The 24,320-nt window shown below is 41.8% G+C and overlaps 1 protein-coding gene across 6 annotated transcripts in view; it reads left to right on the plus strand.

Moving 5' to 3' along the window:
- The first annotated feature begins 304 nt into the window (after window positions 1–304).
- spire1a (spire-type actin nucleation factor 1a) overlaps window positions 305–24,320 on the plus strand; it is a 50,305-nt gene continuing 26,289 nt past the window's right edge. For 2 of the 6 annotated variants that reach the window (XM_061255683.1, XM_061255684.1), the window contains exons 1-2: window positions 305–897; window positions 7,304–7,335. In XM_061255683.1, the coding sequence (XP_061111667.1) occupies window positions 552–897; window positions 7,304–7,335 (378 nt within the window). In that variant the 5' untranslated portion in view covers window positions 305–551. The remainder of the gene's footprint in view (window positions 898–7,303; window positions 7,336–24,320) is intronic. The other 4 variants (XM_061255687.1, XM_061255686.1, XM_061255685.1 and 1 more) reach the window with 4 other exon arrangements.

The raw sequence follows: 24,320 nt of genomic DNA on the forward strand, positions 1-24,320 counted from the left end.
TTAAATTATGGGATTGTGATTGTGGTTGGAATGAAAACCAGCATACACAGGGACTGAATTTGGGAACCACTGGTCTAGCTCAGTGTTTCTCAGCTCCAGTCCACACTTGGCAAAAGGTTTTTGCTGTGACCAGGAATTCACACGCCTGATTTAATGACTGAACCAACCATCTACAATACCCATGATTAGTGAAATCAGGTGTGTGAGTTCCTGGTTACAACAAAAACCTTCTGGCAAGTGGGTCCCGAGGACTGGAGTTGAGAAACACTGGTCTAGGTGATGTAGACCTAAAATAAGAAAACAATTTACGCACACCAAGATCGACTAATTCGACGCTTCAAAGTTGCAACCAACTGGCTTTAAGACCATGCAAATCCATCATATGACTGAAACGCATAAGAAACCGCTGGAAGGCGGAGAAGCCGTCAGTGACTGGAGTAGCTACATGCCGGGGTAGGGAGCAGCACTCCTCTTAATGACTTAAACTAGTGATCTTGGCTAGTGAAACTTCTTTTTGTCAACGGCAACTCTCATGTCGTTATAATGAGAGGATGGCTAAGAGGCGTGACGCGGACGAAGGAAAGCTGATCGCCCCCGTGGTTCAGCTTGACCATATTGTTGATCCGATTCCCGAAGGCGTAGACATGGATTGTGGTGATGGAGAAAATGAACTGTGTTTGGAGGAGATTCTAAAACTATATGGACAGCCGATTAACGAGGAACAGGCGTGGGCAGTTTGTTACCAGTGTTGCCGGTCCTTGGCGAAGGGGCACCAGCGAAGACGCACCAAATCTGCCAAGGCACCAGTGGTGGATTATGCGGGAAGAATCGAGGGACCAGGGGATGTCCGAATTCGCAAGGACGGAACGGTTAGACTACAATATCAGGGTGATCAAGGTAAAGTCGGAAGTTCGACGTTAATTATTTTTTTTTACCATGTGCTGTCACCTCCCATGGACCATTTCAAAGAGCGTATCTATGCTACATATTTTGCTTCATGGACAGCAAGGCTGGATATCGCTACGTTTCAGTGTTGTAAGATTGTTATAAACTAGGAACAACTGTGCGGAGATTTTGCTTCTTTGCTTCAATTTTTGAAAAGACGAGCCAAATGGATTTAATATGGCCTATGCGATTAGCAATATACCATACCGCACGGTACAGAGCGTAGTTAAAATATTTCCATAAATTAATTTGCCACGCACAACCGTCAGTCCGTCCATTTGGGTATCTGAATCGTTTTAGTGGCCATATTTGCCATGTTGTACGCAAAAAAGGTGCTGGATTTGTTGATTCTGTCCCTGAACCTATTTATAGCAAGCTGTTAGACTGCTAGTTACAGCCTCATCCAAGGGATTCTGTATCTGGGCTAAACCGTCAAAAATAATTAACCTAAATAATTATGTAACAACTGTGATGCGGGGGTTTGCGAACCATTTAAGCTGTAGCCTACGCGAGATCAATGAATGCGTTTAATTCATCAAATGTTTTACGAATTGTAAATCGTAACAAAATGTAGCCAACATAACGTATGTATGAAGAACATATGCTAATAGATTAGCATATTCGTCATATGTTAGCTCACTTGCCAGTTCTTTGAAATGGTTGGTGTAAAGGTGTTGCGGCCGTCACTGTAAACAATGCAACCATGTGATTGATTCCATCAGAAACACCTTGTCCGCTGGAACAAAAGGATGCCGAATTCATCTATATCGACAGTACAATAATTGTTGAAACACATTCGTGTATTCATAGAGCATCAGTTGGACCTAAAAGCATACGGGGTTATGTTTTGAATTGGGATGGTTTTGGTGATTTGTTTCAGCATTTGGCGTGACGATCGTTATAGGTAGCTTGCAATGCATAATGCAACAAAACACGTTTCGCTGTTTTACTGATTAGGCCACGCGTAATTAAACATTCAGCCCTGTTTAACCTTACTTAAAATAATAACAAAGATAATACCAGTTACGTATTTCATTACGTTATATTCACACAGTGCTTTCCTTTGATAGGGTTAGCAGATCTAATATTTGTGTTCACATCCATGGGACAAATTGCTGCACATTTTCTCGTATGTAGTTGTAATACTTATTGCTTTAATACTGGTATTCGATATATTTTATATTTACTCAATAGGCCGAGAATGAAACTAAAATACACTGCAATAACAATGAATGAAAGCATGAATAAAGCAACTGAAATTGGATTTTAAAATCATGTAAGATCGATTAGATGATTTTGCAGGTGCTCAACCGAATAGCTGCAATAACACTTTTTTAGGTAACAATTACCTAACCCTTTTCCATGTTTTGCACATGCATTTCTCTTGGCTTTTGTTGGTGTGGAGAAGTAGTGTGTGGATGAACACTTTCCTTCATTCCTTTCAAAATGTTTGGTTCCTGGTCTTTTTCTCTGGCCATTTGACATCGTCCTCCCCCTTTATGTGTAAAAATTGCCCCACCCCCCCTCCAAAAGTCATGTAGGCCTGAGCTTGGCCATCTTCCTTCCTGATAAGGGGCTTTCAGCCAATAAATGGTGATTGTGCCTGGGATGAGGCAGTGGCACTGTGGGCTGAATGGGGGTCTTACTGTAGCTGCTACAGCGGTGCTGTGTAAATGGGATGGTTTGTTAAATAATGGTACTAGTTAGTGGATGCCATAGTTGGATGTGTCCATTTTTGTGACCGTATTATTAAAGTGAAAGCTTGAATTACGGTACCTACTGAAATGTAGTTAAGTGGTCAAGTTGAAGATCTTCACAGGAAAAGCTTTACCAGGTCTCTAAACCCCTGTGTGTCTGGTTCAGGGGTACATTGCAGTGTCTCTGTGCTGCTCTGGATCTGCACCTTCTCCTCCTCCCTGTGTCACTGTGTAGCCGTCCTCAGACCAAGCTGCTCTACCACTCCCAACATAGAACAAGCAAGTTTGCCGAGAGCAGGCCTGTTGCTGGTGCACTTTAGATTCCTCCTGTTTAGATGTCTTCTGATTTCATTACACACTGGAGGAGCCCACGGCGAGGGATGAAGGTCTCCTTTGAGGGTTGATGCATAAACAGAAACAACAGTCAGCCCGGAGTGTGGTAGAGCACATTACAAAATGGCAGTCAGGAGAAATCCATGATTCACAGTCAAAGTGACATGTGCTCTCATTCTGTTTGGATGTTTCTGTGGCAGGAGAGTTGAGCAGTTAGCATTTTCATTACTCAGATGAAGAAGATGTGAAGATTGTTATTCAAATTGTTCAGGGTTTTTAAGAGGTAGGCTAATTGCCTGGGATATGCAAGAGGCTGTGTATCACTATACTCCTGTTCCGTTTATTTACTTAAACCTGAAAAAATCTCGTCTAAGTATTAGTAACTCTACATCAAAATAAGAACATAAATTCTGCTCTCTCACCATAAATATTTTTGGACAGCATTTCTTAGAAAAATTATCAGAGTTCTCCTTGGAATTGTTCTACTTATAATAGTCTGACCATTTTATGATGCCAAAGAAACAATGTAGGTCTACATATTCTTTGTAATATAATGTTACACTAGAAGAAGCTTTACTATTTTGGCTGTATGGGGCAAGAACATTTGACAGCTGTGCCAAAATGGGCCTTAAGAATTCAGTGATGTAATGCATGACCACACTGAATCTATCAGCGCAGCTGGGCTTCTCTCCAGACCATTTAGGTTCATTTGAATTAAGGCTTGAAATTGATTTAAAAAAAGGCTCAGTTTAACTGTACACAAACTTGGCTGGTCCTGTGTGAACGGCACCAAGGGTATGACATCACAGTTGATGAGGTATGGCCTTTTGTCCCTCAGTGCTGTGCGAGTGTATAGTTCTGTTGACTGGAGCCAGACTGATGGCATTTTGCAGCCAGACATAGCTGTGGTGATGTCCTGTGCTAGTCCAAGAATGTGGCCCGCGATTTGAAGCAAGAGGAGCAATTCTCCACACAGCTTTATTTCACTCTTGGCCTGAGTCAAAACAGCGAGGCTGGGCGCAGGAAATGAGAGAACGGTTTCGGCACAAAGCCTTCAAAGAAAGCTTGCCTGATGTTTACGGCGAGGACAAAGCCCTGGACAAAAGCCCAGAGATGACTTTGCACTATGACCTTAAGGCGACCACAAAAAGCTATGCCGAGACGTTATGAGCCAAAGGAAATGGTTCTGTTACGGTTGTGGCTTAAAGCATCCTCCAAAGTCAGAAGTGTGAGGGGAAATAATTGCTTCGAAGAGTTCACAGGAATAAGAAACGCCTTCTTAGTTCAGGTGCACAGTGTGATGAGCTCAGTACAGTGATATGTCATGCCATGCCATGGCTAAGTTGAGTACAGGAATGTTTGTAATGCTGTAAATAAGACACACCTCATAAAGACTGTAAAATCTTTGCATGTGTTTTGTTGGATTGTTTGCTTGTCATATTATATAATTATAATATGCCACCGGAATTATTTGAAACATGTTGCTTGTATTCCTGTGTTTTTGTTTGCAACAGATTAGGCACAGCTAGTGGCATTTGAAAGGTTAGTTATGGCAGATTTTTATTCTGTTGATGGAAGGTATTTTTATTACAGTACAGAGACTATAATTATTGTTGCGTGACCAGCTTTTGTTTGAGAAACATGACCGTCTGATTCTGTCTGAGGGAGAAAGGCTCCCTTCCCCACATTGTTTGTGTTGCAGGAATGTCAGCTATCATGTCCAACCTCCGACCAGCAGAGAGAGGAAATAAGTCGGGTGGCAACAGAGACCAGAGGCCAGTGGAATATTGGGACATGCTACTTGCATTCTCTTCTCCATCCATGAATGTTGTTTTTGAGTAAAGCAAGGCAGGGACTATTTAAAAGCAACATATCATTTTGGGCGGTATCGGGGGCATTTTCTCTAGTGTATACCTGTCCTAGTTGTGGGCTGCGTCCCTGCATTCATGTTCTTTTAATACCTGAACAAGCAGATATGTCAAATGTCTTATTGATTGAACCTGATGCTAAGTGCAACTAAAAATGTAAATATCTATAAAAAAGCAACATATCTTTTCAGCAATAATGGTGCTGTGAATTGCACATAGCCTTCTAAAATTGTCCTATCCATGAAGATTTAAGGTCCGTGGTTACCTCAGTTGTGGAATGTTAGCAGGTCAGGTCTTCAGTTCAGAAGGCTGAAATGTGACTCTGTCCCACACTCCATTACTCTCATGTCGATTTAGCCACCGCCGTGCTTTGACCCCAACTGAGGGACAAATGGACCATTTTGCCTGGAAACAAGGGGAACACTGTATTGGCTGCAGTAGAGGCATATGTTTGTCTTGTCTATTTTCTGATGGTAAATATTACATTGGGGCAAATTGGGTGCATTTTAAACTGCACTATTTTGAATGTCCATTTTAACCGAAAAGTATCCATTTTAAATGATTCATCTGCTTTACTTTTTATTGTGTCTTTTATTATATACGAAAAAGGCACACTAAATGGTTTTCCCAGGTTTAACTGTTTAAAAACAAAAAAGAAATCTGGCACAACCGTACACTTCTTTGCTCCTGAATTAGTGCTGTGTATTGTGATTCCAGTTTCACAATAATGGGCAGTTGTAAGTGTTATTTGAAGACCATGTTGTATTGTGCTGCAGGTCTTCTGTAAGGTACAGTGTGTAATGTGGGATGCATACACAGTCCTTTATGGATTGAGCTCGTTCTGCAAAATTATTATTTTTAATTTTTAATTTTTAATTTTTTGCTTTATGGATGGTTAGTACTTCTTGAAAAATGGTTAATAAAGGGGTATCGGAAGGCATATACAATATTTATTTATTTTCAAAAATGCTAATTTTATAAAAAGAGCATGAAATTATCTTGTCCGAAAGGTACCTATGTACCATAACCCTTGATGAAACTGTTTTTTAATTTGTAGACTGTAGCACTGATCTAAATCTAAAGGATCTGCATTATATTTAAAATGTCATAAAAGCTATAAGGCAATTTGCAGATGGGGGTGAAGCTTTCAGGAGCTTAACGACTTCAGCCTGGTGTGGTGCTTGCCTGGTTTGCGACCTTTTTACTACCCCCGAAATGTCATCTGAGCTGGTAGAGCGTTCCTATAGCAACCGTAGGCACCGCGTGAGGGATCAACGTGGGGATGCCAAGACCTCAACATCTCCACCACACCGTCTGTTCTGAAGTGCAGATGGAACTGAAGAACTGCCAACGGAAGAGAGCCAGCTCCGCTAACGTTCTGCGCTGTGCCAACACGCTCGGAGAAATGCGCTTAAATGCGGTTTAAGGAGGCCTTTAGCCTGTTTTATTAGCCGTGCTAGATTCTCCCTTCTGCTGTAACTCCAAAGCTGTGTGGGCGTGATCATTAATTTGGTGTGAAAAACATGCTAATCAATGTGTGGTTACATTTACATATTGTAGACTTATTCCGAAATATATAACTGTATGTGGCCTTTCCTTTAGATGCCCTGAAGACTTCCACTGACTCAAAATGCAAGTGGTTTGAATACTGGATAAGCCACCCCTGTCTGCCTCTGTAAATTTGATATCAATATTTAATAGTCATTGAAGTCAAGCCCAGGGGTCCTCCTCTGTGTGTGGAGGATGCAGATGGGGCCTCGCTGTTGGGTTTCTGTCCTCATTTATTCTTGTCAAACTAAGCTGTGGTGTGCGGTGTGAAAAGGGCCTGTCTGCGGATGAGTGGGAGATGGAGGGAGAGACTAGCAGACAGTGCTCTAAGCTAACATTAGCACACATCAGTTTTCCGGAGCAAATGCTCCTAAAATGGAAGCAATGTAGAACTGTAGCACCTGGCAAAAAAGAATCAAAATGGCCAAAGGTCTCTGATGGGTTTCTGCGGGTTTTGAATAGATGCTTTAATAAGTAGACGACTGCAAGAGAAGGTCTTCTGTCCATGTGTGCATTTCATTTTCAGTGCTTTCTTGCGAATATAAGAGGGATGAACAGAGCCAGAGGTGTTTGAAAGCTTGCATCGCTGTAACGGCTCAATGATTTTTCAAAACCGTAAAGAGAATGTATATAGGATCTCATTTGAGGTTCATTGTCGTATAGAGGTACATGACGAGGTGAAATGGGCATATTTAATAAGATCAGTGTAAGATATTTAGCATAAGTTATGCTGCATGTATTAACAAACTCCACATCTCTGACCATTACTGCATGCAGCCTACATATTTTTAGGATAAAGTCTGCTACATTTTATGTAGTGATAAGCTCAACTATTATTTCTCTCTGCATTTTAATTAAAAATTGTGCTTTTTGTTTTAATATTCTAATTAGATTTTTCTTTTTTCTCTGCAGATAAATACAGATCGTCATGCACACCGGTGGAGGTGAGTGACTTGACGTAATGAATCTTTTGAATGGCCTATTTCCATACAGTGACTCACCATGGTTCTGTAACGGCTATGTACAGTGCTGTAAAGACGCTGTGGCTGTTGGGACTGTGAGGGAATCGAGCTGCACCAGGTGGATGTGAGGTGTGAATTCAGTCTCTCCTCTTATACGCAGAGACGTCGGTCTCTTCTACAGGCAGGTGATGGAGCGATAATGAGTCACACAAACAAGTAAAAATCCTACCGGTCTTGGTTTGTACTGAAGCAGACTAAAAATAAAATGATCACCTCTGGTACGAGGAGTTTAGCTGCTTGAAATTGATTTTTGCCTGTGCCTGGACGAGGCCAATTAATGGTTTGTTTTGAAGAGGGCGTTGTCAAAGATGACACAGTGGTGATTGACTGGTCTTGTCCACGTTTCTGTTGTAAGTAACTTCCCTGGGTGATGTGGCTAATGCAGGGAACACAGGCCTGGGGCAGGAGGGAGGCGTTCCCAGGTGTCATGATTCATTGAAGCGTGACAATCCCAAAAATGCAACTCAGCCAGACTTTTTTTCTTTTTTAAATCCACACGTGCTCCATTACTGAAGGCGCATCTCTACTGTAGTATGAACACAGTACATGTTTACAGTACAGGTGTAAGTACAGGATCATTTTTGTAGTGGTTCTCTTCTTTCGGCTCTTTAATCCAACACATTGGATTTAAAGTTAAACCATAAATGTGGGCCAGACCTTTAATTTGAGGCTATTTACATCCATATTGGGTGATGCGTGTAGGAATTGCATCCTTTTTTTTGACATGGTCCCAACTATCCCACACATGTGCACACACACACACATGCACGCACACACACAGCATTTATCGTGGGTCTAAGCACATGGCTAAATATGTACAACAGACAAGTTTTTGGTCTGGCCTGCCATAGAGCTGCCAGTGAATAACAGGTCGGTCAGGGTGCCTGAAGTGCTGTTATGAGGAGGGGAAGCCCAGCTCATACTACACTCTTTCCCAGTAGACCCAAACTGTTCTCACCGTTCAGTGAGCTTTGCATACTTGCGGAACAGTCTGGAAGGTCACATGCGCTGTGTAGGGAAAGCAATGAAGCAGAACAAGCAGTTTCCATAATCCGGCTCCTTTGATATTTCTGTGAGTGCTGGGACTTTTTGTGACATCACAGCTGCTCTTCCATTTGATTGGCTGGTATTTGTAAGCACCTCTCACTCCAACATGATTGAAAGGTTTCCGTTCCAACTCCACATTCAGGGGCCCATGGGCTTTTTTTTCAGTGTATAATGCTGACTGACTTTTCCAGCACACAGTTATTGACTTGTCTGCATCAGAATGATTTATTAACGGAAGCTTTTTCAAAGGTCTTTGGTTTCACTCGCGTTTTGCCTTGAATACTTACTCCATTGTGGGAGGTTTAACTGCAGTACGAAGCCTGCGGTGCTTACGAGATGGGTAATGGGTAATGGCCCATGGGGGACGTTGTGTTGGCTGCTGCCTGGGATTTTCCCTAACTGCAGTGCATGCTGGTCAGAGTGGGCTTCCTGTTGTAGAAATCCATTTCCTATGCTGGGATTTTACTGTAGCATGCTAAGCTTTGTGGTTTATGCAGTCATCCAGTTTTTCCATAATGTTGAAAGCCAATTTAGTGTGAGCATGTTTTTTTAAAAATTTTTATATGTACGGAAGCTTTACATTTACATTATATTCTAGTCATTTAGTGATGCAGGAAGCCACAGAAATGAGTGTAAAAATGTGTACAGTAATTAAGAAAAAAGCAATGCTTGTTAAATTTGATAGTCAAAACGTTTAGGTTATGCTGCAATCTGGGATGGTTTCATCCTGGCCCCACAAATCCAGCCGAAATTGCTCCTCCTCTTCAGTCCACCATATCCTACACACTGTCCCTTCCCTGTCATCACTGAGGGATATGGAGGATTAACTCGGAATTCCCAGCCGTGGAATTAAAGTGGGATTATGACGCATGGGGGTCTGCTGAGGGTTTTCCTGTCAACCATATGCTTAGTTGTAGTTAAGGGTGTGGCCATTGAGAGGCCAAATTATAATGACCACATGCATTATGTAAAGATAATAATGTACTTACAGTTTGTCTCAAATTCAGTGTATGGTTGTTCTATAAATGCATGGATGTTTTGTAGACTGTGTGTAACATTTTATCCTGTTGTCTACGTGGCTCTTATTATTTGAATCAGATACTTGCCATTCTATCTGTCACATCCTTCTGTCTGACTCTGAAAATAAAGCATCAGTTCTACGTACTTCCTGGTTTGTCGGTTTGCCAGCCTGACACTATCATGATTTCTTTGGAAAGGGAAGAATTGGTGTTCTGTTTTGGATCAAACCCTGTCTGTGCCAGGTCCATTTGTGGCCAGCAGCTGTCTGAGGCTTAAGCAGCTGGAGTGTCCCCCCATGGAGCTGCCGTTTCAGGGTCAGACAATATCATCGTACAGTTATGACGCCTCTGGTTAATCGGACACCTTCAATCTGTCAGTTCTTGTTTCTTCTTGTTTTGGGTATGGACTTGTTGGTCTAGGCTCTCCCAAACCGACAGAGAAGAAGCCATTTGTGGAATGTTGCTGTGAGACATTTCAAATTTTTGTGTATAAAAACCTTTAAAAGCGACTGGCTCCATATGAACCAGCAACTGATGAAGAGGGTGTATTTTCTAGGAACACTGCCTACCATTTATCTGCTTCTGCTATTGCCATAGCAACACTGGATGGACGTAACTAGATTTGTCAAAATGTGTGGGCTGGGGGTAAGAGAAATGGTAAGTGTGTAAAACATTCACAACACTTTTTTTCTTGCAAAATTAAGTTAATGGTGGTAGTCACAAATATTAGTCTTTTGTAATACTAACATTTCTACAGCAAACTGTTTATATAATTAAGCTTCTGTGAATGTAGGCCTCATTTTCTTTGCTTCTGAAGAGTTTGTTTGAGGCTCCTGTATATATTTGGCTTTCTCTCCAAATGGAGTGCTGTACAAATACAAATGGCAGTCATTTCCCATGGAGGTTCAGCTCTGACTCTCTGGTTATATAAAAGCAGGGATTTTTTGCATACTGCTGCTGACATTTGCTTCTGCTGGTAACAATAGAGAGTTTGGTGCATGTGGGCGTATGGAGAGCCACTTGTGCATCTTACGGATGCAGTCTGTGGTCTGAAAGAGCAGCAGGTCCACTGTGTTCCGAGGACTGGGCCTGACGCTGGGGTTCTATTACCTGCCCACATCATGGGTCAGTTCAGTTTATACGGCTACCATTGGCTGCTGATGATAATACAGCTCCTCGCATTTTTAACAAGATTCAGGAGAACAGTTTGCAGGAATGGGTCATGGTTTTACAGCTGCAATAACTAAAGTACTGCATTAGCCCAAATGTATTGCAAAGCTCAGCTGGATGTAATGAAAATTAGTTTCATTTGGCGGTACCTTTGGCTGGTACCTCCTCTCTGAAGTTGGAGTGGAAAGCCGGTGCTTCTCATCAGAGCAGGACTTGTCAGTTGATGCATGGAGTGTGCTTTCTAAGGTGGGAGTATTCTCTGTGTTAATGAAGTTGACATTTCCCTACTTCTGAGATCGCGATGGTCTTGACATGAAGGATCATGTTAACGGGGATAATGATTGTGCATTAGAAGTGGCTCCAGCCTCAATTTTTCCTTTGAAGCGCTGTGTGCATGTGCATGAGGGGAACTAATGGCAGATTTGGCGAGCAGCCTGTCAGCTGAAGACTGAAGTAGAAATGAACTTTGGTTGAGTTTGAATCTCCTGATTAAGTGGTAAAGTGTCTGGTGCAATCTGTAGGGCAGCTAATTGGCAAGCAATATACAAATCCTCCCATGTTGTTGGGGGCTTAATCCCCTGCCAAAGTGCTTCACGCCGGTTACGCTCTCTATCTGTGTTTTTTCAGAAAATTCAAAAGTGCCCACACATGCTGGACAATGACCAGTGTTTCATATAAAGAAAGAGGGTGAACAAAGTCAAGCGGTCTGCGTGACCACAGATGGGGTCATTAAAATGGAATATTGGGGAAAGAAATGCACAAATGCTGCAGTGAGACCTTGATTACCGCTTGTTTATTCTAGGTTATTCACGGTTACTAATTCTAGTACTAATGCTTAAACTAACTGCAAAATGAGAGAACCCCATTTAAAAATACTTTAAGTATGACTATATTTGTTCAACAGTTTTTTCAACAAATGGGTGTTTTTTTTGTTTTTGTTTTTTTTTACATCATTTTCTTAATAAACATTTCGAAACAACTTTGACACCATGGGGGTTCAGATGAACTATTGTGTGGCCTTCAAAGATCAAGACATTCTGTTGTTGTCAAAGTCAACTTAGTTCAATGATCACATTTCACATCCTTTTGAGAAAGTTCCCAAGGACGGGAGTATCAGGAACTTATCTAACTCGTTTTGTTTCCGAAAGTGCCCTGTGGGGCTGTCTGGTTGATTGCCTTTGCTTGGGTGATGGTCCTATCAAATGTCTTGAAGGGCATTTTGATCCTGTTTGCCAAGTGCAGTGGATTTTGGTTGTTATGGTGACATGTTGCTATGGAAGACCTCCTTACCCCTTCCCTTTACAATGCTGAGAAGCGGTGCCAATGTCCCACTGATGAGTCCAGACAACAGTGAAAGCACCGGAAAGGCTTAAGACATTGGTGCACAACTTGTTCCAACCAGTTATCTTAGTTATGCTGGTTCACTCCTGTACTTGAACACAGCAATGTCTTTCGGACACATTTTCCGTCTGTGGCTGTAGCTGGTGCTTATGCAGGTGTCAGACCAAGATATGATTGAACTAATTAAAAAATGTGGAGCTGAAGTTGACACAAAATCCTGAAAGGGATTGGCCCTTGTTGTGCACCCCTGGCTTAACCACCAGTTTAATTCACTCTGAGCTGTAAATGACCTGACTCTGATCACAGAGACTGCTGTGGTTATCAGGTCCAGGGCCATGTGTCTATGTCCACCACTTCAAGAAAATTACTCTTGATATAGCTACATCCTACTGAGAACATTGAGATATTGAGAGCCGTTTCATGAGGAAAGTTCTCCAGAAGTAGGAGAGAGACCGGCATTCTGTGGAACAGGAAATCTATGTACAGCAACGCTGATGGGCAGATCTGGTTGTCTTCAGGTAGTGCTTGACTGCACACACAATAGCCATTGTTTGCTCCTGTCAGTTTGAAGTGCTATCCATCCATTAGTATCACGCCAAGCACCATATAACAATAAGTAGACAAACTCTTTCACCCCACACAGGTGTCTTGGCTCTTTTCTTTACAGTGTTTGCCATGGTGCTGTCTTGTCAGGCAGCCCACACCTTCTCCACTGCTTTGTGCTTTCCCTTCAGGATGGGGCAAGTGCTAACACGCATGCCCTTTGAAACGCATGATGTCGGTCATCATCAGAGGCGTAGCTGTCGAGCGTTGAGGGCCCAATTTGGCGGTGGCACGGTCTGGATTCAGTTGCATCGCAGTCTGGATTCAGTTGCATCGCACACGTGCCTAAATGGGTAATGCCACTCGGGAGTATATTGAGAAAGTATTTAGAGGTTGGATTGAAGCCTTGGGCACATCTGCACTGTGACTCATCTGTTGAAATGCCTATTGCAATATTTACTCCTGTGTGAAACGCAATTTTACTCCTGGCAAACACAAAATTGACAAGGGTCCGTATCACAGCAGGCCCTGGTCTTTTCTCGGCCCTCTCCCGGTGCTGTGTCCCCCTTCAGCTGGCCAGGCTGCTCTCCTCTGAGGTAGAGTGCTGAGGCCTACTTCATTTCGGACACAGACACTGAACAGTTAGTGTTCTGTCGGACCAGCTGGTGGAGGTGTAGGTGGGCAGGAGGTATGAAGCTCTGGCTCTGGGTACTGTGTTATATAATGGTAGCAGATGCGGGGGAATGCTAGTTTCGTGCACTGCCCGTTTTCTTCAGAAGCGCAGCCTACGTCTCTTCACAATTGTCCCTCTATGACTACTGATGCTGTAGCCGAGTGAACTACAGGGGGTGAAGATCTGTTTCTCGGGTGCTGCCTCCCAGTTCAGCATGAGTCCCATAGCAGGGGCTGTTCTCACTGGGGAATAGTCAGTGGCTTGAGTCCTGACTCCTTTGGAAAGATCCCCAAATGTGACACAGCATTAATGCCTCCATTTCATCTGAGTCACTCACGGTCAAACAGGCCTTTCCAGAACAAAACGGCATTATGTTGCACACATTCATTTGCATTATTTAGCTGAAATTACTTCCACAGATTAATCTTGAATTATCGATTAAATTACCCCTTAAAACCATTTAATTCTTATAGCTTTGTCTTTGAGACAAATATTGGTGTGCTATGTTGAGTAATGTAGGCTACTGTGAAAAGGAAGTATCAGTCATATTTATAAAAATTCTTTCATAGATGGTCACATAAGCTTACTGCCATGCAGGTATGCTGTCTGCAATGCATGGAACGTTGTGATGGGCCTATTGGATCATGCTATTACCTTGCCTGTGCAGTTGTTTTGCTGTGAACATAGTCTAGGGCTGCGCAATATAGCTATCGCGGTACATCACATAGTTCTTATTGCGCTAAAAAAATATCTTTTTTCCCCCAGAAGCATTTCACTTTGGCTCAGAAACGTGGAGGTGTGCTACCGCATTAAATACCATTTCAATAATAAAAAAACTGTGAAAGAAATCTCACACCGCATGCTGGAGATAGTTGTTACTGTGCATACAAAAAAAAATGTTGTATCTCGATGGCTACATCGCCCAGCCTTAATATAGTCGAAATGTGGGTGCTGAATTGATATTACCTAAATATTCAACATCGAGGGGCACAGAACTTGCATAAGGATAACCTTACAAAATTGATTTACTCTCCCATAGATAGAGCCATGTGTGCAATTACAAATTACGCATATAAATGCCCCAAAAAATGGAACAGTGCCCTAAAAGGTTCTTTTTTTTATGAGTAATGTTTCATGAGTAATTGTTCAAATCTCAATGAGGCCAGCATCAAGCTTGTCACACATCGCATAATTTTGAAATCAATTCAGCATCTGTAAAGGAATCAAGTGGATGAATGTCATCCCTCCAAAGGTTGATCCTCTTTGTATAAGCAAGGCAGGTTTGCAGTAAATTGAAGTTGAAAATTTGGTGAAACGAATGTAAAGTTTAAATTCTATGCAAGTAGAAGTACAGTAGTCAAGTATGTCCTTGGTGGAATAGAGAAAATATGGATTCTATCCACTTTCCATAATCTCTAGTCTAAATCTGCCCCTCCTGTGCCATTACTGAGGCACGTAATCATTTCTCTCCTCGGTAGACCGACGATTAACAACAGACTGGCATTTAATCTCTTGTCACTTACACCGCTTTGCTTGAGTCATTGTCTGCATGTTTCAAAAATGGGTTCGCTTTTAATCTGTTTCAAGGTAATCTGTATGCTAATTGGCGATTGGCCTTGCTGTTTCTTTGTCTACATTGATTAACGATATCTCCAGTCATAAGCCAACAGTTGATTTTCCTGGTCTTGTGAATTGAACAGACCATGGAAGTGCTATCTGAGATGTCTTTGAGATTATTTATTAAATGGAGGTTCTGGCTGCCTGCTAGTTGGCAGGCTGCTGCTTGTTGGCTTGGAGTCATTATTTGGTCTTGAGGCCCAGGTTAAGAGATTGCCAGATTTTGTTTGCAGTTTTGTGCAAAGCTACCTTTCCCAAGCAATGACTGTGTAAAAAGCAAGTATTATCTGCCTACATGGCCCTTGGCAATTCTCACAGTTTGTGTATTAGTCTTTTGGTCACAAGTGAGAGACTTATTTTAGAAGACATTTGATTCTCTTCTCAAGTATTTATGTGGGTATGTGTAGAGCTAACCTAATTGTCTAATCAGAGCAGCTAGCATGAAGAGAGGTAGCCTTTCCGTTGCCTCTCACAGTTGGCCTTTCTCTTTGGCTGAGGCGGTGTGTTGAAAATGCTGAACTTGCTGATCTAATTTTTTCTCAAGAGAAAGTAGGGGTGTGCTTTTGTCAACATTTGCCCTTAAATTTGACTAGCTGTTAAAAGCAATATTTTATTTTTCTTCAAACAGTTTGAGTTCAGCGATCACTTTACGACATGCAGGTTAGGATACTTAGGTGTTGCTGTAAAGGAGCATGCATTCTCTGCCAACCGACCCTGTATAAATAATGGTTAATTTTAGAATTACTTCCAAGTCATTGATCAGGACATATGCCGATTGAACACAGGCTTCAATCTCACAAAGTATAGGCCTATTACAATAAATACAACAGATTGTATCTGCATGAAGGACAAAAGCTCCTTTCACTTTCACCACCCGCAGCCCTGTTTATTTGTTTTTGTGTTTTGTATGGTTGGAGGTATAAAGAAAAGAAGGACTTTTAACAAGTTGATCCCGCCCTTTGCCCATCAGATCTGACAGCAGATGGAAACAAAATACATGTAAATATTTAATTGTGTTGAACAATTAGTGCACTGTGTTTCTGCTGATAGACCGTGGGGAGCAGTTTCAGGTATTCAATTGGTTTCCTGTGTGAAAGTAATTACATGGTCTAAGGTGATTGTATGCCACAGTGGGACTGAGAGAGAGTGTGAAAGCAGCTCCATTAGAACACCTGTACCTTCGCTGCACATCGGTTTGCCAAGCTTGCAGAATAAATTTGCAGCGTTCTCTTTACTTGTGGAGTGGCTATAATTCAATGACAGGCTGAGAAAACAGCAGCTGAGTCAGCAGGGGTGGGGCCAGACTTGGTCACCATGGTGACTAGCTCATTGGTAGATGGGGGATAGACATATTCTGTGTTCTTCATCAGGTGGCACTGGTTGGTCGTCTGTACTGTGTACAGATTAACACACATCTGCCTGACACATTGTTCCATTGGATACAGTGCATCGATGCATAAGGCAATCGATGCATATGCCACTACATAAATGTCTCAGATCTCCTTCTCCTTTAAGTAGAGACTGATTTATGTTGCTTGGATATTTTGTTACGGGGCAGATATCAAGTGACCCCTGAAGAATGTTTGGTTGGGTGTGGGGTAAGACTGTCTGTCTGCATTTCTCAGTGGAAGAAGAGCCTCTATTGTGCAGACGATAGGAAGTTACTTTGGTTCTGATGGAGCTCAGAGGGCAGCATCTGGGTATTACTGATTTATCATTACTTTTTACTCCTGTTCAGTTTTTTTTTTTTTTACCAGCGGTGTGATTGCTTGACATCTGCTTAGGCCTCCCATTACTGAGCGGTAGAAGTACTGGATTCTGTTGAAATGATGCTTTTATTAGATGTAAACAGCTGACCAGGGAGATTCAATGTAGACTGCCTGGTCTGCGACCCAAAGTAGCTACAGAAATATCTATCAACACGCATGCACATGCATCTTTTCAAGTTTTAGAATGGATGCTAAGCTTTTTGTCTTTGAATTAAATTTACCATTTAATACTACAGTTGAAATTGAATATTTCCTTAGAATGGATGTGTCATTTTTTCAGCAAAGGGAAATGTCAAAACCACAGTTTTGAAAGGTATACAGTGGTGTGAAAGTGTTTGCCCCCTTCCTGATTGCTTATTTTTTTGCATGTTTGTCACACTTAAATGTTTTAGATCAAACAAATTTAAATATTAGTCAAAGACAACACAAGTAAACACGAAATGCAGTTTTGAAATGAAGGTTTTTATTATTAAGGGAGAAAAAAAATCCAAACCTACATGGCCCTGTGTGAAAAAGTGATTGCCCCCTAAACGTAATAACTGGTTGGGCCACCCTTAGCAGCAACAACTGCAATGAAGCGTTTCGACAACTTGCAATGAGTCTCTTACAGGGCTGTGGAGGAATTTTGGCCCACTCATCTTTGCAGAATTGTTGTAATTCAGCCACATTGGAGGGTTTTCGTGCATGAACCGCCTTTTTAGGGTCATGCCACAGCATCTCAGTAGGATTCAGGTCAGGACTTTGACTAGGCCACTCCAAAGTCTTCATTTTGTTTTTCTTCAGCCATTCAGAGGTGGACTTGCTGGTGTGTTTTGGATCATTGTCCTGCTGCAGAACCCAAGTTCGTTTCAGCTTGAGGTCACGAACAGATGGCCGGACATTCTCCTTCAGGATTTTTTGGTAGAATTCATGGTTCCATTTATCACAGGAAGTCTTCCAGGTCCTGAAGCAGCAGAACAGCCCCAGAGCATTACACTACCGCCACCATATTTTACTGTTGGTATGATGTTCTTTTTCTGAAATGCGGTGTTACTTTTACACCAGATGTAATGGGACACACACCTTCCAAAAACATTTGTCTCGTCAGACCACAGAGTATTTTCCCATTTTCAACATCATCAAGATGTTTTCTGGCAAAATTGAGACGAGCCTTAATGTTCTTTTTGCTCAGCAGTGGTTTTCGTCTTGGAACTCTGCCATGCAGGCCATTTTTGCCCAGTCTCTTTCTTATGGTGGAGTCATGAACACTGACCTTAACTGAGGCAAGTGAGGCCTGCAGTTCTTTGGATGTTGTTGTGGGGTCTTTTATGACCTCTTGGATGAGTCGTCGCTGCGCTCTTGGGGTAATTTTGGTCGGCCGGCCACTCCTGGGAAGGTTCACCACTGTTCCATGTTTTCGCCATTTGTGGATAATGGCTCTCACTGTGTGAGAGTCCCAAAGCTTTAGAAATGGCTTTATAACCTTTTCCAGACTGATAGATCTCAATTACTTTCTTTCTCATTTGTTCCTGAATTTTTTTAGCTCTCAGCATGATGTCTAGTTTTTGAGGATGATTTGGTCTACTTTGTCAGGCAGGTCTTATTTAAGTGATTTCTTGATTGAGAACAGGTGTGTCAGTAATCAGTAGAGAAATTGAACTCAGGTTTGATAAACCACAGTTAAGCTATGTTTTAACAGGGGGGGGGCAATCACTTTTTGACACAGGGCCATGTAGGTTTGGATTTTTTTTCTCGCTTAATAATAAAAACCTTCATTTAAAAACTGCATTTTGTGTTTACTTGTGTTGTCTTTGACTAATATTTAAATTTGTTTGATGATCTGAAACATTTAAGTGTGACACATGCAAAAAAATAAGAAATCAGGAAGGGGGCAAACACTTTTTCACACCACTGTATTTATGTATTTTACTGGAAGGAAGGTGGAACAGAAAGGTGAATTCTAGATAAAATATTGTGATTCATCCCTGGGCTCCAGAAACTGTTCTTGTGCAGGGCCGCGTACGCAACATCTACGATTACGTAACCACGGCAACGGGGAGGTGTGTCTTCTGACAGGGAACATATGTACAGTACTTGTGGGAATGAGGCTTGGTTAAAATTACAAGACGATCTTGTGTAAACCTTGGAATGAGGTGTTGCATATTGCTCCAGTTAAAAATGTCCCATGATTCTACAGAATTCGTGTGTAAGATGTGAGTTAGAGTTGGGTGATATGGATCACAATATTTATGGTCCCCAAAGGGTAATGACAATATGTAGCAAGATGTTTTATTGTGAATTGGTTGTTATATTATCTACTTAAATTGCTTTTTCAAGTTGACAATGCCAATCACTGGTGTTAGTAGTGACTTGGTTATCAAAGCGTTTACTGTACCTTCTCTCTAATACTAATGAAAACACTCATGATTTCCATGTTGTGAGTAGGTGTGATAAGAGCATTTATGCGGCAATAATGTAATGTAATATAATTTTTCCTCATGTAACATTACATCAAATGACATGACTGACATTTAAAGGGATCAATAAAATGAATTGCATAAACACCACAACTGCTACAGTAAATGAAATTGGCCATCACTGATCAGAATAGCACTGGGTGAAGAGGAACATGACAAGTTCCAACATTCATTCTACCTGCATTTTAGATGTCCTAAGCTATATATTGTAACTGTGCACTGTGAAACTGCTACACTGAGCAAATACAAACAATATTTGCAGACCTCTAGCTAGAACCTTGTTGAGGGGCTAGGATGATTTAGCTGGGTATGCCAGTACTGGAGTTAAAGCTGCAGAATGCAGTTGCAGCACTTCTGCTGCTGGCCGAGTGAGATTGATAGTTAGTCTCCCTCCATTTTGCTCTTTTTCAGCATGACTGAGGTCATATCCCCTCCCACCCATTACCACAAGCCTGTAAAGTTTTTGCGATGTATAATTGGGGTTGTGGGGTCGGTGGGGGTAATGTTTTTGGCAGCTTTCCCTCAGTCGGTGGGGTAACGGTTGTGTTTGTTAGGTCAGCCCAGCCCAGCCAAGCACACCTATGAACTAGCAGCAGTAGTCAAGAGTGAGGACTGCGGAGAGTGGTCTGTTAGACAGTGTTCAAAATGGCTGTCTGTGTGAGGGGATATTTCTGCTTTCTGCTCTGTACCTAGTGCTATCACTAGGCCATACAAACAGTCACCTTATGAAGGAAAAAAAGGCCAAAAGGCAATGTACAATGTTAAAGTAAATCTGTTCTGATGCAAACGATGACTGTGTATGCAGCAGGCTGTGCTATACCACAACGGCAATGGCAAAGTTGGTCAGTGGTACCTCGGTTGGTGTGTGGTACCTTTTATCTCTGTTGCTGTAGTTTAATGTCTTCTTTTCCTTTTTTTAAGGATAAGCCCAAGATAACCAGAAACATTATCATTATTGCTGAACACAGTGATGTTATATAAAATGGTAACTTGATTTGTGAAGCATAATGCTATAGATATCACACACTTGAAATGTGTAACAATTATATGTGAAGTCACTTTCCCCCCTAATCTATCTTTTTTTCAACCTCTGGTTAATGTTGTACAGATTATTTTTTAAGTGGACTCTAACCTGGTCCAGCTGAAGCTGTGATCCTTTTGCTTTCTGTTTCCTGTTCCTGTTTTCTAATTGGAAATGTAGGCTATTGAGTAGAAAACTACATGTTTCTGGGGTCTAGACATTTGGTCTAGACACTGTCAAGCATAGTAAATATATCAGAGTGCTCAGTTTGTTGTGTCACTCTGGCTAGTGTTGCAATGAGATACAGAGGTGGATTATATTACATACTGTGGAGACCCCATACAGTATCTTTATTTACTCTGTGGAGTAGCTTCTACAGAGCGAATAACTGCAATTTCCTGTCCTACTGAGAAAGGTCATATCAGCTCTACTCTTGGAATCACAATGTGATTCTGAAGTGGAGACTTTCAGCTTTAATTTCAGGGTTCTAACATCCATATTAGGTGAACTGTGTAGGGATTGCAGGCCTTTATATATACATAGCCCCCCCCCCCATTTTTAGGGGAACAGAAGTAATTGGACAAACTGAAAAATCATTCTCAATTGGTTTGCAGTCAGGTGATTGACTTGCACAGTCAAGAGCATTCAACTTTTTGGCCTAAAAAAACTTTGGATGTACACTATGTTTTGGATCGAATCAGTTTTGCTTAATTTGCTTGGATCTGAGCAGACAATATGTGTTTGTATACTTTGGCATTCATCTTGCTGATGCCATCAACACCAGTGAACACAAGTGAGCCAGTTCCAGTGGCAGCCATGCATGCCCCAGCCGTAACGGTACATCCACCATGTTTCACAGTTGACGGGGGTTCTTTTGATCCTGAGCTCTTTTTTTTTTATTTATTTTTTTTATTTTTTATTTTTTTTATTTCTTGAGGCTTGCCTGGCGTTTGCATCTTGTGGTGAACCCTCTGAGGTTATGCTGGCGTAGTCTTCTCCTGATGGTCGTCTTTGACATCTAGGCCTACATCCTGAAGAGTGTTTTTGGTCTGTTGAACAATTTCTTCACCATTCAAAGGATTCTTCTGTCATCCACTTCTCTGGTCTTCCATTTTCTACCAGATTGTTTGCTATTGCTGAGCTCACCAGTGTGTTCTTCCGTTTTAATAATGTACCAAACAGCTGATTTTGAAACCCCTAAATATTTGGCAATGAAAAAATTTTCTCTGCCTAATGACATTTGGGGCGAGTCCTCTGTGATGTTCACCTGGTCACACCCTAACAACTGACTAACAGGACGGGTGGGTCAGGGCAGAGCAGAAAATGGAATGACTGGTGTCGAGTTTTTTTGGTTTCACTAATATTGTAACCTTTTTCTTTTTTTTTTCTCTTTTTTTTTACCTTACATAGCCATCTGTTTTGTACAGATATTATTTTATATAAACTGGCAAGTCATGCATCTCATACAAATGGCAAATGTTTACCTCTGGCTAGAAGACTGCTAATTGGTTATATACTGTAGCTGAAGCCCTATCTGAGATCTAAGCAGGAAGAACAGTGGAGGAAATAAGGAATCCTGTTGGCTTAGTTGCTCATTTTGTAGGGCCACATGTCCTCCATGTCATGTAGCCGCTACTCAACCAGACTTCGTCTGGCTGCCCCTCATTCTTTAAACAAAGATGGTCACAGATTAAGATTCTTGAAGCCTGAGGGATATTTGTTCAACTGTCGAAGCACAGAAGAGTATTTTCTTAGATTTCTACTCTAATGCCATCTCCAGCATGTAGGCCTTTACTTTTCCTCTATATGCAAGGGATCTTGAACAGCAGGGCTGTTCTGCTGGGAACACTGACAGCATTGTAATGTGTGGCAGAACACCCAAAGCCAAGTTTGCAGAGTACAGCTAATTTTTGTTGCTTTTTATGGTTATTAAATTATATGGTTCTACTCCTTTTTGCAAAAAATACATATTTACATGGACTTAAATATGTCCTGTAATGTCATGTCTTATGTGAAGTTTTATGTATTTCTGTATGAATAACCATATGAACGGTCTGTGGATACTGAAGTCAAGCTGCTGTAGCACCACTTTCTGTAGAGAGGCAGTTGCACAACTGTAATGCGGTCTGTTTGGAGCCATTTTGATGTCACGTATAATGAGGAACAAGCAGGTTTTGTGCACACGTCTCTGTTTATTAGTTTTGTCTCTGGCTGTGGTCCAGCTCTTTGGCAGGGATTTGAAACATCTCTGTTTGGTCTGATGTCGTCTGTGAGGGCTTTTTCACAGTCACGTTTTTCAGGCATCCAAAGGGAGTGCTGGGTACAGTCTGTGCAGATGCTGCTGTGGCCTATTTAGCGTTTGCTCACTGGAGCTGAAAATCAGAAATCAAAGCAGTGTGAGCGATATTATTCCGGAACCCTCTCCCGGGGCTGGGATTCGACAGGGCTGCTCTTGGGTTGAGTGACGGCTGCTGTGCCTTCTCCTGTGACTCAACCCTACCAGGAGCGGATGAATCCCATATCGCTGTGGGAGTTAGGACTATTGGGGTGTGTGGGTGTGTGCTCTCTTCCACCTGGCCTGGTGCCGGTGTTCTGTCATACTCTGGGCCACTGTCATGTCAGAACACTCCCTTTAATAGAACAAGCGTCTCTCTTAAGAATATAAGACGCTAATTATTTGCCATACATTGAGTCAAGTAAGGGTACATTGTGTACACCCAAGTCAGTATACTCATTAGATATGCCTGTTGGCTGTGAATTACCACCATATCTTATGTTGCTTCATCTATATCTTATGTTTCTGGCCATATTTTATGTTGTGACTTTTACAATGTAAGCTACAGTTGCGCGGAAAATTTCAACCATTTCCCGCTGCTGCATGAAATCTGTTGGTTAATGTATTTTAACTGAATTTGAAACACTCCTCTGCCTTTTTTCCATTTTTTTTTTTCATTTCTATCAGCTTTGACTGTGCTTGCTCCATGCCTAGGTGATATTTTCTGTGACAAACAGCATTAATTATTGTGTCTCTGCTTAATCTGTACCGTTTGATTATTTCTTGCCCGGTGTTATTCTTGTTGCAATGATTCTCTCAGTGCATCTTCTTGACCAACAGTATACCTGTGTCTCAGTCTCTCAGTCCTTGTTTTAAAAAAAAACATTTTTATGCCTTTAGAGGCGGAGAAATCTCACCCAAAAATCGACCGTCATTGCGTCAAATTTAATGGAATGCATAACCAGCCACACTTCTATCGCCACCCATTATTTGCTCATTAAGGTGAGAAACGCACCTTGTGATGACTCGTATCCTGTGCTTCCAGTCTGGCATGCCAGTTTGATACATATGACATCATATCTGTGCCTGAAAATAGTCACAAAAGGCTTAGTAAATCTGCCCCCATGTCATTAAACCGTATTGAATAACAATGCATCTGTAACACGGACTAAGACATTCACTTTGCACTGGCCTGATCAGCAAATGTTTTATATAAAGAAATCAAATTCTGTGTGGATGTGAGAGTGTGTTTTATTGTTATTCTCACTTTAAGACAAGCCGAAAACTAAATTAACTTTTTTCTCAATTTAGTAAATTATTCATAACCATACAAATATGTTTTAAAGTATATATTCCCAGAAATTTCACACCAAAGTAAATGTATTGCATGCCTGTGTGAATGCACAGCTCTGCCTGCGTGTGCGCGCGTGTGTGCGCGTGCGCGCGCGTGGCGTGTGTGACGTCCCCTCTGCAGGTAGGCGGATCGGCGAGGGGGGTGATGCAGTTCAGGGGAACAGCCATCTGTCTCCAGATCTGGCCTCTCTGTGTCTGCTGCAGTGTGGAGCTGCCTGTTCGCAGACAGGAATAACCTGCCATAATCCTGCTTTCCACCATTTCTCTCACTCTCCCTCAAGCCCCTCGGAGGATTTGTGCAGCTCAGAAAAATCGTGCTCCGGGCATTGTGGGGTTTTTATGATTGATGGAAGCAGACAGCGAAGGCCTTTTTCCCCCGTATAGAGCACAAGGCCCTTGGTCATGTATTTCCTTAGATGAACTTCCAATGCAAAATGAATTGCGTGGCGTCTGTACCCTCTCTGTCCAGGTCTTAAAACAAATAAAATAGTTTTGATCAAAAAATACATTTCCGGATGTGAACAGAGCCAGTATTATGAAGAACAGAGGCAAAGCAGTATTTTGAAGATGTTTTATATGTTTTATGATGGCATGTATCATTCTTATTTTTGGAGTTCAGCCTC

Source organism: Conger conger, chromosome 9 (genome assembly GCF_963514075.1).
Source record: "Conger conger chromosome 9, fConCon1.1, whole genome shotgun sequence".
Taxonomy (NCBI): domain Eukaryota; kingdom Metazoa; phylum Chordata; class Actinopteri; order Anguilliformes; family Congridae; genus Conger; species Conger conger.